The sequence below is a fragment of the Cavia porcellus genome, unplaced genomic scaffold, assembly GCF_034190915.1.
Source record: "Cavia porcellus strain 051 isolate PalLab524CR breed Dunkin Hartley unplaced genomic scaffold, mCavPor4.1 scaffold_10, whole genome shotgun sequence".
In the NCBI taxonomy this organism is placed as follows: Eukaryota; Metazoa; Chordata; class Mammalia; order Rodentia; family Caviidae; genus Cavia; species Cavia porcellus.
Window position 1 is genome coordinate 71,424,344 of NW_026947493.1, and position 13,967 is coordinate 71,438,310.

The following is a 13,967-nucleotide window of genomic DNA, read 5'->3' on the forward strand; positions in this document are numbered from 1 at the left end:
AAGTCTGGTTTGTGAAATGTACAATAGTAGAACAGTTGAAAAGAAAGTGGTATATTACCAGATAGCAGCTTTCTAAGGCAAAGGGTTTACCTGAAAGTCCTCTTAGCTCTTAGAGTTATGAATCTTTAATCCCACTAAAAAAGCTTTAAAAAAAAGTTGACTCTAACTAAAATGTAATTAGTATTCATCCATGAAACCAATATTTCAGGAACATCTGTTATTATGTGGTATAGATGATTTTTACAGTATTCTCATCAACACAAACCTCATGATTTATATAGGGAAATAAGACACACATACACACACATACATGATTTGCTCAAGAGGGTATGACTTTTTCTCACATAAGAAGGTATAGATTCTCTTCAGGGGCACTATAGCTACCAATCCAACCCCAGTTCTGTAAGAAAAACAAGCCTGTAATTTCTAGCTTCATGGTTAAAGATGTAAAGAAAAGATATAAGCATAATTTAAACTAAAAAGAATGTTAAATAAGCAACTGACTTCAAACTCCCAATGGCAAAGGAGACAGAATCAAAAATAATGTATTACTACAATCTTTCTAGGGAACAAAAATTTTGAAGTTACACTAAGAAATGAGGGTATGATATGATATAAACCAAAACTTCATACTAATTTAAGTTTTGAGGAAAAAACCCCTAAAATAATCATGTGAATTCAGGGAAATTTAGTCTTCCCTGAAGAACTTCTTCACATTCATACTATTCATTTACCACAAAATGACAATCTTTGGGGATTAACTAACATTACTGGATTAGATTTTGGAGAACGTTAAAACCTCACATGATAAAATGATGTTCAACTTATACAAACATAAAATATACGGAAAGTTGGCCCAATGGGACTTAAAATTTGCAACTGCAACCAAATAACTATGCTCAAGTTAAAAGTGGGCTTTTAATAAAGTCAAAGTTTATACCTATTTAATTCTTTATAATTATGCTGTATATTGATTTCTGTAGTTATCATAGCTAAATATCCCATATAAATAATGTGGCAATCTGTAGTGTAATTTTATAGCAAAGTTTCTGATAAATCATGACTATTTCTTCCTTCAAATACAATAACCTAACATGAATTAGATTCCATTAGGACTCATTTTTAACAACTGTGTATGTACACTGATAACTCAAATGATACATAAAAGTTGTTTGTATACCTGTGGAGGGAGCTCAGTAGTTCAACAGAAATACAATAAAGCACTCAAAATTTTTCTGACTGATCTGTTAGGAATCCCCAAATTTGAGGGTTTTTTGTTTGTTTTGTTTTGTTTTGAGACACGGTTTCACTATGCAGTTCAGGCTGGCCTTGGGCTCACTTTGTAGCCCAGGCTGGTCTCGAACTTGGACCAATCCTTCTGTTTCAGCTTCCTTAGTGCTAGGATTATAGGAGAACATTTACACAAAATTTGAGGTTTAAAAAAAACCCAAAAACTATCAACTTGGAGAAAAGTGATGATATGTGTGAATGGAGACTATGCTCACTACCTTAAAAAATAGGGTCTTTTTTATCTAAGATCATTTGACTCAGATGTCTTTGGAAAGCATAAGAATATGCTATACAGTTGTGTAAGGCATGTTATATATGCCTGTTCTTCTCAGAGGCACAGCTAGAAATTTCATGATATCCAAACTTTAGATTGATGTTCAGGGAAAAAGTTCAGGAGACCCGCAAGGGGTGGGAGATAGAAAAAAATCATACATTCTATCCTCCCTGCAGTATTAACCACATACAGCAATCTGTCTGCGTTTCATGCTTCATGACCTTCCCATTTCAAAGTATTCAGCCATAATGGGTTAAATATTAGGAAATGTGAACAAAGCAGCAACAGTGAGCCAAGTAATAGTGGGTCTATGAATAGTAATTCACAGGGGAGCGGTAACACCAACAAGTAGGGGGGAAAAAGCCAAAAGGAAAAGAGAAACATCAGAAAAATCAATCATATCTGGAAGGAAATTCCAATATTCATTTTGCAGTAGCAGCAAATAATTTGAATGTTTATAATTTTCCAGGCTCTGTGATGGCAGAAATGACATAATTCTCCTTTCCTGGAATTATAATACTGTGCAGTAGAAAACAGTAAAGTGCTTAGACTCTGATGTTACTTAAGAGTAGCGGAGGGCAAAAAAAAATAAGTATGAAGAGATAACTAATCTTTGTTTACTTATCATTGTGAAACCACATTGTCTTGATTGTTAACTGCAATATCTTGAAAAAAAAAATTAGAACAGAAACACTAGTCCTTGAAAGGGTCCCTATCTTCATCGTTCTGTAAGCAACAGAGGTCAAGAGAAAATCTCTTCATCATTGTTTCAGTCCTTGTAGCACCCCTGGCCCTGTGCCTCACACGTGGTAAGAAGCAATAAACCGGAATGGAACTAAATCTTCTCTATGAACATCCCCTTCTCTTAATCCTTCTTCTTAGTGTTTATTATTTTACCCACTTCTTCACGTAGCTTATATTGCTCTGTCCCTGTAGCCTGATAATTTAGACAACATGAAATAATATATATTTATTTAAACAGAACTTTATGTTTATTTTTTTAACTGGAAAAGTAAATGTTAGAAACACTATCTTTTTTTCTCTAAAATACTTTACAAATTAAATTATAGGTTAGCAGCTCCAACAGAAACAAGAGCCATAACTCTAAGGTAAAGATGTATTGTTTTATGATATAAGAAAATAAAATTATAAAATGTTGACTCCTGGCCATATTTCTTTTCTAACACTGTCAAATAAAGCTAAGAAACAAAATACTGCATAATCAGCTCTAAACAGTAACATGAACTATTCTAATTTCTATGGAAGTGTACTTTCAAAATAGGAAATGAATATTCAATGGGAAAAGACACATACGTTTCATAGTTCCGTCTTCCTCCTCCTCATCCTCACTGTTTATAACCATAGTCCCCAGGTCAGATTCTAGCATCGTGCTGTTATGTTCAATCATGGTCTGGGCTCCTTCACTCATTGTGCTTGTGGCCCGCATTGTGCTCACGCTTTCTGAACTAGTCTTCACCATGGTGTGAGAATCCAGCTCATCTTCATCCTGCAAATGAAACACCACAGTGAAAAAAAGACTTCTCTCACACAACTTCTTCTTACCACAGATATGCATATATTTTTAATAATGATAAAATATTACTATTAATTTTAATTAAACATACATACAAATGCTACTTTAAGAGCCAAGATCATCCAAAAGAGCCTAACGCTTTCTGTAATTAAAGCTTAAGCAGTAGAAACTGATAAAACAAGGCTGCTAGTTGCTTTTAAAATAAGGGTCAAGATAAATTATCCACAAATACATTACAGAATATGGCGACAAACATACAAAAGAGAACACCTTTAAGATAGAATATATAGGCACTTTCTCATATAACAGACAACAATGTTTCTAACCTCTAAAATAGCCGTTAATTTTTCCTCTTAAATTGTGATAAAATATACATAACATAGAAATCACTATCTTATCCAATTTTAAGTGTAGCTTCATGGCACTAACTACATCCACAATGTTGTATAACCTTCACCAATACATTTCTATAACTTCTTCATCATCTCAAACAGAAATTGCATACTCCAGACCAGTAATTCTTCATTTCCTGCCTTTTCCCATCCCACGGTGACCACTACAGTATTTTTTTGCTCCTATGAGTCTGCCTGTTTTAGATACTGCATAAAAGTAGAATTATACCAGAGATGTTCTTTTGTATGTGGCTTATTTCACATAGCTTATGCTTTACAAGATTATGTTGCAGCATTCCTTTTTAAAGATGAATGATATTATACTGTATGCATATATCACATTTTGTTTCCTATTTATTTGTTGATGAGTATTTGGGTATTTGAGTTATTTATACCTTTTGGCTATTGTGAATAATGCTGTTATGAACACTACTATACATGTATCTATTTTGAGTCTCTGCTTTCAGGTGTTCTGGGCATGTACCTGCTGGGTCATATGGTGATTCTCTGTTTAATTTTTGAGAAACCAGTGAACTGTTTACCATAATAGCTGGGCTACCTTTATATCTTACATCTTAAGAGCCCAAGGTTCCAATCTCTCTACATTTTTGTCAACACTTACTATTTTCCTTCTGGAAAAAAATAATAGCTATCTTAATGGATTTGAAGTGACATCTCACTGTGGTTTGGTTGAATTTCTCTAGCAATGATGTTGAGCCAACTTTTCATATGCTCACTGGTCATGTGCATATCTTCTTTGGAAAAAATGTTTAAGTTCCATGAGCATTTCTTAATTGGACTGGTTTTCATAAGGAGGAGTCACTGTGCACTTGTTATGCATTCTAGAATTAGACATTCTGGATGTTATCTCTTATCAGATGTATGATTTGTAAATATTTTCTCCTATGCATTCTTTTCCCTCTGTTGATAGTTTCTTTTGATGAACGAAAGTTTTTCATTTTAGTGAAGCCCAATTTACTTTTTTTTTTGCCTATGTTTTTGTTGTACTATTGCAGTCATTAGCTTTTAAGTGCTTCATAAAAGAAACATTACAAATATAAATTAGTAATGCAAAAGGAAAATGCTCCTTAGAACATTTACTAAAAGATATACTTGAATAATTATAAGAATAACAAATCCTTTCTGCTGAAACAAAGAATCTGAAGTTTGCTAAAGCCTGATTATGTATTGAAATTTGTGTGTGTGTGTGTCCATGTGTGTGTGTGTGTTTCATTTTTAATAGAAACACACAAAGTCAAGTTCTGATGGGTCAAAACATAAAATACAGAGAACAGGAATATCAATGACATTGCAGCAACTTAAATGATTTGAAGTAACAGTATTTGGATAGCTACTTGATCACTTTCTTTCTCCTAAACCTACACAACAAGTTTTGGCATTATTACTTGAAGTCTTTTACTTTTCTTTACGGCCCTTCCTCTCTTAGAAGACTGCTTTATAGTCATGCTTTCAACTATCTGTCTTAACCACCTAAATGTCTAATGCCATCCAAAACTCAACATAAATCAGATATTATTCTACCTGTCATTCCAGCTTGTCCTTCCTCCTTGGTCCCCAATGACCACCACCCAAAGCATGGCTATCTTCACCAGCTTCCCACAAGGAACACATCAACATCTTACATTCATTCTCTCTTACTCTCTATACATAATCAGCCAAAAGTACTACAGAAAAAATCTCTTTCATCTTCACCTCTTTCATTCTCTCTGCCAGTGAGTATGTTCTCCCTTATCTAATACCTCTTCATCAAAGACCCTCTAGCCTAATTTCTAGAATCAGGCAGGCATCAGTTCAAGTCCTTTTAAATCACTCTCTAGGAATCAGCATTTTAGCCAAATCAACTTTCTGAACTTTAGTTTCTTCCGCGATATTATTCTGAAACCTATGCAAAAATGTCTGTGTGCTCTCTGAAACAAGGTAGTTTCACACTCTCCTCAAAGTACACATTACTCATCTTTCTTGCACACTTTGTATCACAATATTCTTCTACTAAAGAATCTATAATGGCTTCTAGTTCTTGCTTAGATTAAATTTTAGTTAATATTTATGCCTGTATTTTAACGTCCTCTATGTTCTTACCTCATTCTGTTTTGCCACTTAAATTATTCCATGGTTCGTATATCTTTCATTACAGACAGGTTGACCTTAACTGAATCTTTTCCCATCATAATTCCATATGATGCTATGATGCTATGATCATTAGTCTTCATCTCTATCCAGGCTAAATTTCCCCTCTAGTCATCAACTAAATTCTACTGACCAAGTATCTATTACATCCTTGGCTAATTCAGTTCTTATTCATTACCTTCTTTTCCAAACGTCTATAGAATTTACAGTCCAATTACTCATGCTTACATTTAAGTTTATGATCCATATTGTGAGCACTCATTTTACTTTAATAAATGTAAGTATGTTATAGGAAAGAATGTTTTGTAGTACTTCTGAATCTACTAAAGTGCTTTTCATTCTATATTTAAAACAGTGAGTATTTGGTATATATTTACGATTTCACAAAATTATAAAATCAAGAAGCTTTACAGGTGGATTGAAATGAACTCAGTTGAGCATTTTATATCTGGAAAAACAACAACAACAACAACACAACTGAATCTCATAGAAATTAAGAGACTTCCTTAAGGTCACACAGTGATTTAAAATATAGCTGGAAATAAGAAACAAGTTTTTTTTTTTAAATTTGCTGGCCCAATATTCCATAAAATATATGTACCTTACATTTACATTTTTATCTGCTTGAATGGTTATCAATGGAGACTTAACTGTTTATGTCACCAGCTCCATTTCCAGAAAAATATAAATTATTTGGCTCATGCTAGTCCACGCTGCCATCTTCTCACCTGGACTATTAAAATAGCTTCCTATTTTCACTATTTCTATTTTTCTTTCTTCTAGTATCACATAAAACAGGCAGATTTAGCTTTGAAAAAGAGAAATCACATCACCTTACTCCTCTTGCTACAAACTTTGCATTTAGCCTTCCATCCCACTAAGAATAAAAACCCCAAATCTTTATTAGGGCTAAATGTGATCTGGCCCAGTAACATCTGCCAACCCCATCTCCTATCACATTCTGCTTATTCATAAAGCTCTAGTCATGCTGGCCTCTTATACTGTTTCTTCAGCATTCTAAGCATGTTCTCCTTACAAAATTTAAATTGGCTGATCTTTTGGGCTGGAATTTAACTGAGGTCTCTAGTTACATGTCACCTCTTTGATGAGGCTTTTTCTGACCACCAATTTAAATTGAAGACTCCATCATTCTCCATTCTTTTATTCTTCTGTATGTTTTATAGCCTACATTTATCTTTACCTAGCCTTAGAATATAAATATGAGGAAGGCAAGAGTCTTTTAATTTTTAAATTCACAATCTGGCTTAGTATTTATTTGCCAAATCAATTTATGTTCTCACTTACTAATTCATTCAATGAGCAATTTATTACACATTTCTAATGAGTCAAGTAGTAGACCAAGCATTGGAAATACAAAGATGAGTATGACACAGTTGATTGCATTTTGCTTGTAGAAGCCTGAGGTCTAGGAGAAATCCCATGATAAGAGAACAATAAATTACAAGACAATCTCTCGAGTGCTGCAACAAAATTATTAGTACAATGAGAATCCAAGAGTAAAGCTTCTAATTTTGTCAGTAACAAAAAGGCCTCACAAAGGAGGGTGCCCTTAAGTCTTTTAAGGTTTTTTAAATTTATTAACTGTATACACATATGGCTACAAAGTGATATTTCAATACATGTATAAAATATGCACTGATAAAAAGGTAATTAATGTTTACATCTTATTGTTACTACTTTTGTGTTAGGAGCCTCCACGCTGCTCTCTCTCTTCTAGTTTCTAAGTCTTAAAGGATGAGTAGATCATAACATGCATAAATTTTGGGAGGGTATTTTATATTGCAACTTCTTTTTATATCAGAATTATATTTATATCTTTTCTCAATTCAGACACTATGCACTGAAAGGTGTCACTGTATTCCTGTGGCACCCTGTGTTAATGCCAATCATACACTTACCACAACATGCTTTAATTGTCTATACATATCCCCCATTAGTCTAACATCTGTAAGAGGAGTAACCAGAATTTGTTGACAGTAATTCCAGATATCTAGGACAAAACATTGCTTTTGTTTTACTAAACCAAATGAATGTTAAATTCATTATAACATTAACAAAGCACAGATCTAAGACTAGTATTATGCAAAGTTTTAGCAATACAACTTTATTCAAATTATATTATTTTTATAAATATAGATTACTTACTGAAAAAACACTGGAAAGAGAAATACTACTACTAACTAGTTAATTAGTTGGCCATTTGTTTAATGATAAAACAGTTACAATCAAGGAGTTAAATGCACTGTATAAAGATCTTTTTAAAGATTACTCCCACTTAATCCTCCCATTATTATCCTTCTTGTACAAATGATGAACCTGAAGTTCAACTAGGTTTAAAAATTTGTTCCAAGGTCATGTTACAAGTAAGTTAAGAAATAATGATTTCAGCTAGATCTATCTGATGTTAAGAATGAAGATCTAATCTCAAATTATGAAAGAACTTTAAATTACGTGTTTTTCAAGACCAATATAACGTATAGAGTAGGCATGCTAGAGCCTGTTTCATTTTGGTAAGAGATGAAGATGACATACATGCAAATAACTGATTTCCACTTTGTCAAACAGCTAATTATTAATATATCAAGATTTATTGTTTCTAGTAGATTCCACCAAACACGCAGGAAAACGTTAGTTTTTTTTGAAAAGTACTACCCTTGCAAGATTGAATGCTATGACTACTGGAAAAATAATATCTAATTGGCTGTTATCTATGCTGGAGTTGAATCTACAAAGAAATAATGAAGTTTGCAACTCCAAATTTACACAATTTTCTTAGATAATCTATACAACCAGAAAAATAATGATCAAGTTTGGAAGGAATGGTTCTTGCTGCATTTAATTTTATATGTACAGTTAGTTTGCTAAAGGATGCTAATTTAATTTGTAAGTAGCAAAAAACAGTGATAAAAACAGCATATAATTTATACTCAATTCACTTAGGAGAGGGTGGCACCTAAAGAGTAATTAATGAGGTACAGGTGGAACGAGAACTAAATTCTATGAGACTATAATACTCAAACACTAATAATTTGGTGGTGTTGAAAACTTCCCAGCTACACTTTTTGCTTTTTAACACTATTAACTCTGAACTTCCCCTATTTAAATCTTCATTTGATACTTTTTATGGTTTTTATAACAAAATAGTTACTTATAATGTTTTTTCAAAGTTATGATATATATATTCTGCTATTCCTCAGTGAAGAAAAGCAGAAGATAAACATGTTGATACTTTAGAGAAAAAGGTCTGCAGAACAGATGCTTCCCCACTGCAAAAAGCAGCCAATTCCAGTAAGGAATACAATAGCATTTTCAATCAGTGGTCGTCATGTGCCAGGAATGCAAAACAGAGTACTGATGATAATCCAGCTTATGAATCATAAAATCCACATGGAATACAAATATTTGAAAACATTATTAGGAAATCCCACTCTGTGGCTAAGATAGATTTATGCTACAAGTCTGAGAAGTAATCAGACTTTGCATAAGGTATCTTTATGGTTGCCACATCTACTATGCTAAAGGAATCTTTAAATATTTGAAGATTATAAATAAGGCTTTTTTACATAAACATGTTAGAAAGTATTTGTCATCAGCAACACTAAGACTGCTAGACTCATCCTTAAATAGATGTCCTTACTGAAAAATATTCTAATCGTTTTATTTCTTTTTTTAAGTGATATGAAATATATCTTTATTGCAGATGCAATCACATAATAGTACATTATTAGTAAAGACTAGTGATCACAATGGTTCCAACTGGACAATGCTAATCAATATATATTCTACAGCATGAAAAAATGAATGTGTAAGATGGAAGTGAACAAATCATATAAAAAGCTACCATATTACACTGGTCCAGATATCCTTAGTAACTTTTACAGGTGCTAATGAGAGCTGGGAATATAACTCAGAGGTATAAGTGCCTGCAAGCAAAAGATTCTGAGTTTGATTTCTGGTACAAAAAAAAAAAGTGATAATGAAACAGCAAACAATAAATGTAGAAAACCTATATAAATGCCTAGCCAAGCTTTCAAGCCAGAGAAATAAAAATGCTATATATGCAAAATGCAACTGCCTAAAATAGACATGAGTGTAATAATAAGCTAAAAGTGACCTTGGGCTGCCCTAAAGACATGTAATGATGGGGTTGAGAGATTGGTAGTTAAATAAGGTTTGTATTTTGGTAAATAAAGGAGAAAAGAGAAGTTTTTTGTTTTCTCCAAGGAGAATCAGAATCCTTACACAAGGCTGGGAATCTTGAAAGTCTAACATCCTCAATAAATGGGTAGATGAGAAAAAGTTCACCCATGGGCAAAGGAGAGGACAAGTTTCACCTGAGTGAAGGGGAAGGGTGAAGCAGGGAAACCTCCCTTTAGAATTTTCAATCACACTTTTGGCTTTCAGTGTCATGTATTTTCCACTTGGTCTGGGGGAACTTTATATTCAGAAATTAACCTAATGTAATCTTGGTGTGGTAGCACCCCTGATGCTTACTAGGAAAAAAAAAGTACGAATCCATCTTCAGGAGTTTATTCCCACTCAACCCTCACACAAGAACTCATACTGCTTTCTGAGCTCAAATCCAGCGAAACAAAAGCTCATGGTCTCAAAGATAAATACAGGAATAAACACACTACTGAGAATAGCCAGAAATAAGAACAGAATTAAGATGCACTTCTTTTTAGAACTGAGTTGGTCCCTTGGGTCATAACATAGAACTTACAATAGTAGATAGACAGCAGCATTCTAGATTAGAAAAACAAGCACAAAAGCAGAAATACTCTGGTTTAAATGAAAAGCAGTAAGTGACTTGACAATTTAAAGGGACAGCCTACAGCTTATAAAATGCTTTAAATATGGAGCGCCTGAATGAGCTGCTTGGCAAAGGAGAGCAGGAATGTTTGGAAATTAGAGGATGAATTAGAGAAAACAAGACTGAAGAAACAGACTGGAATGGGAAGGTTATTACTAATGTCCAGATTTGAGGTTAATTTAAATGATAAAGTTGAATCAAAAAGAAATCATAAAGGAAAAAATCACCATATCCTACAAATTGTCAGTGAAATATCATGGATCAAAAATGTCTCCACTATCGTGAACCTAAGACAACAAAATTGCCTCTAAAGAGAAATCTGTGAAAGACTGAAGTTTGAATAAATGAAGACAAAACAAACTAGCACCAGTTAGTTGCAATCAAGTGATTTTTAATGGACTTTGGTACGTCAGCACATGATAAAGAAATCAAAACTTAATTTGTAGTGAAAGATAACTAAAAGAATTAACTCAGAAGTCAACAAGAGATACGCAGTAAAACTTCATGGAGATGTACATAAAACTGGGAAAAACTGTCGCGGGAATCATTCATTCTACCCCTTAACCATAAATAAATTTGGAGGTTCATAATTGCATGATGCTAACACACTAACCTTGTGTTAATAAATAAAGGTTAATAATGACTGTGTTACAAACACAGTCAAAAATCAAAGGGTACTGTTATAAATTTGCTTAAATGTTTCAAATCATGCAACAGCTATTTTAATGGCAAGGTGAAACCATTAAAGTGATCCAACAGGACGTTACAGCCAAATCTCAATTCCCAGTAAGGAGGAGAGCACTTACTTCATTTTCCCTGTCACAGGTGACAAAGATGGGCTGTTTCTATACAATGGAAACGGCCTAAGTAGGATCAGCTTGTTAAAGCTAGTCTCATTGGTACCATATTCAACCTGAGCTAAGAATTCTAAGAGAAGAAATATATCAAAGTCAAATAGGTGCCACTAAGTATCACTTCCACATGTGATAGGCAAAAGAATCAGTAGTCAACCACTTAAAATTACTGATTGGTAATATTTACACGAAGATTATAAACCTTCTTCTCATTGTTACAAGTACGTGGTCCTTCTATTTCACTGGGAAACCAGCATAGCAGCTTACACAGTTGCAGTCTTTGACATATCTGTACTACACAAACAGAAATTTCATGGATCTTAACTTTTTGCATGTTCACAGGCATGTTTTAAAATTACATCAAAGCTTTCAGTATCTCTAAAACTCATAAAAGACTTATTCATCAGTACAACAAGCCTAAATGGTAAGGAGGCGTGTGGGCCAGGACTTCAGAAGCTCCATGATGCAAGACTGCACAAGTTCTTGGCATTAAACAAAAAGTTTTCAAACAAAAGATTATCCTCGGTCCCCTGAGCACAATATTGATGTACAACAAAGTAAATTAAAAGGTAAAAGCAACTTTAGCCACGACTTTATTTTCTATGTCACAGCCAAAAATATTTTAAAGGTGTAACAAAATATAAAAGAGCTTATAAAATAAAATATTTAGAATAAATAACACCTTTTAAAACTATAGTTTTTACAAGCAGTTTATAAAATCTCCACAAGAGGGCACCAAAGACAAAACGCTAAAACTCCATTACCTCGCTATTTGATGTTACATTTACTTACATACTATCAATAACTTTCAGATGACAGATAATTTTTAAACTGATATTTTAAAATACATAACCTCTGTCATGCTATATTTTTACAAAAGCAGTTATATTTTATAAAACTGGCGTCTATACTTAATAAGAACAGTAGATGTGGTCTGAATTTCATAATTTCCAGGACTTGCAAATAATAGCTGTACATGTGTTGATCCCACAGAATGGATAAAAGACTACAAAGGAAATAAGATATTCAAAGTACTTTATAATTATTATATAAACTGATTTTATGTAAAAAGATTTAGGACTGTATCTCATGCTCTTAGCAAAAATTTATTTAACAGCTAATTTGTCCTGAAAAGAATATCTTTTTTCATTTTTCCTCTTTCTCACTCCTTTTCTACTCCTTTATGATGCTAAGAGCAAACACAATCTTTAACATACATTTAGCAGAAGAAATATTTCTTACATAAATATCAAATGTTAAGAAATTAATAGAAAATACACAATTTTTTAAAAAGACACTTTGAAACGCACTGAAATAATTTTAATGTTTAGTTTATATTATTTAAATTCCCAATACAAATAAAATTCTGGGGTGGAGAATGCTCAGGATAGCAAAAAACAATCTCTTTCACCCCAACTCAACAATGTAGCATGTGTTTTACTTAAGCATCACTAAAGAAATAATTCACTGCCAGTAGGTACTTTTTTTTTTTAAAGCACTGGTGATCAAACTCAAGGATGCTTACGAGGTACATCAGCTTTTCACTTCTTTTTTATGTTTTCCCCTCCTCCTCTGCCTTCTTGACAGTGCATTTGTTATTTATTTCCCTTATACATACAGACTGAAAGTAATTGTATAAAATATTTAGTGTATCTGCATTTTTACCATAGCCCACCAAATGAGGGAAAGTGTGGAATTTTCCACTTCTGTTGTCACATAAATGCTCAAAAAATTTCAGATTTTCAGATTCAGAATGCTCAACCTTTATATTCTGTGTTGGTGATACACTATTCAAAATAGTAAGGAAGAAAAGGTAAAACCTATTATAAAGCAGTTGTATACATATATTTGTAAATTCACTAAACATTTACCAATTTATTTATTTATTCATTTTTAAATTTTATTCAAAGAAAGACTAACCGAAACAGAAAATGAGTAGAAATAATACACAACATTCAAAGAAAAAATAAACAGTAAGAAATCACTAGTTGATGTTTACATACTGTCCTGTTACAAACAGTTGTTCAAGAAACAAAAGTGGAACATACAAAGTGAGAATTCAAACAGCGAGACTGCAACCAGTTCTGTTCAACAGCCCAACAAAAACTTAGTAATATGGTTATCAATCCTATACACTTAAACATACGTGCAGTTATCCATATCTTCATTTATGTTGAGATTAATCAAACTAAAGCAGGCTAAAATCATTCTGAATAATACTATTGCTGGATTTCACATCATAACACTCTGGGATCGGCACTGGGTACTGCAGTGTTTTGTTTTGTTTTGTTTTTAATTTTATTTAAAGAAAGACTACACAAAACAGAAAATGGGTAGAAATAATACATACTTTCAAAGAAAAAAATAAACAGTAAGAAATCACTAGTTGATAATTACAGATTGTCCTCTTACGAATAGTTATTCAAGATACTAAAGTGGAGCATATAAAGTGGGGATTCAAACAGCGAGACTGCAACCAGTTCTGTTCAACTATCCAACAAAAACTTAAAAATATGGTGATCAATCCTACACACATAAACATACATGCAGTTATCCATATCTTCAATTATGTTGAGATTGAACAAACCCAAGCTGGCTAATATCATTCTGAACAAAGAATAATATTATTGCTGGGTTTCAC

The 13,967-nt window shown here is 32.9% G+C and overlaps 1 protein-coding gene across 5 annotated transcripts in view; it reads right to left on the reverse strand.

The window, feature by feature from the left end:
* Positions 1-13,967, reverse strand: part of Stk3 (serine/threonine kinase 3) — a 318,102-nt gene that overhangs the window by 82,014 nt on the left and 222,121 nt on the right. For all 5 annotated transcript variants that reach the window (XM_063257610.1, XM_063257611.1, XM_063257615.1 and 2 more), the window contains one exon: positions 2,879-3,071. In XM_063257610.1, coding sequence (XP_063113680.1) covers positions 2,879-3,071 — 193 coding nt within the window. The remainder of the gene's footprint in view (positions 1-2,878; positions 3,072-13,967) is intronic.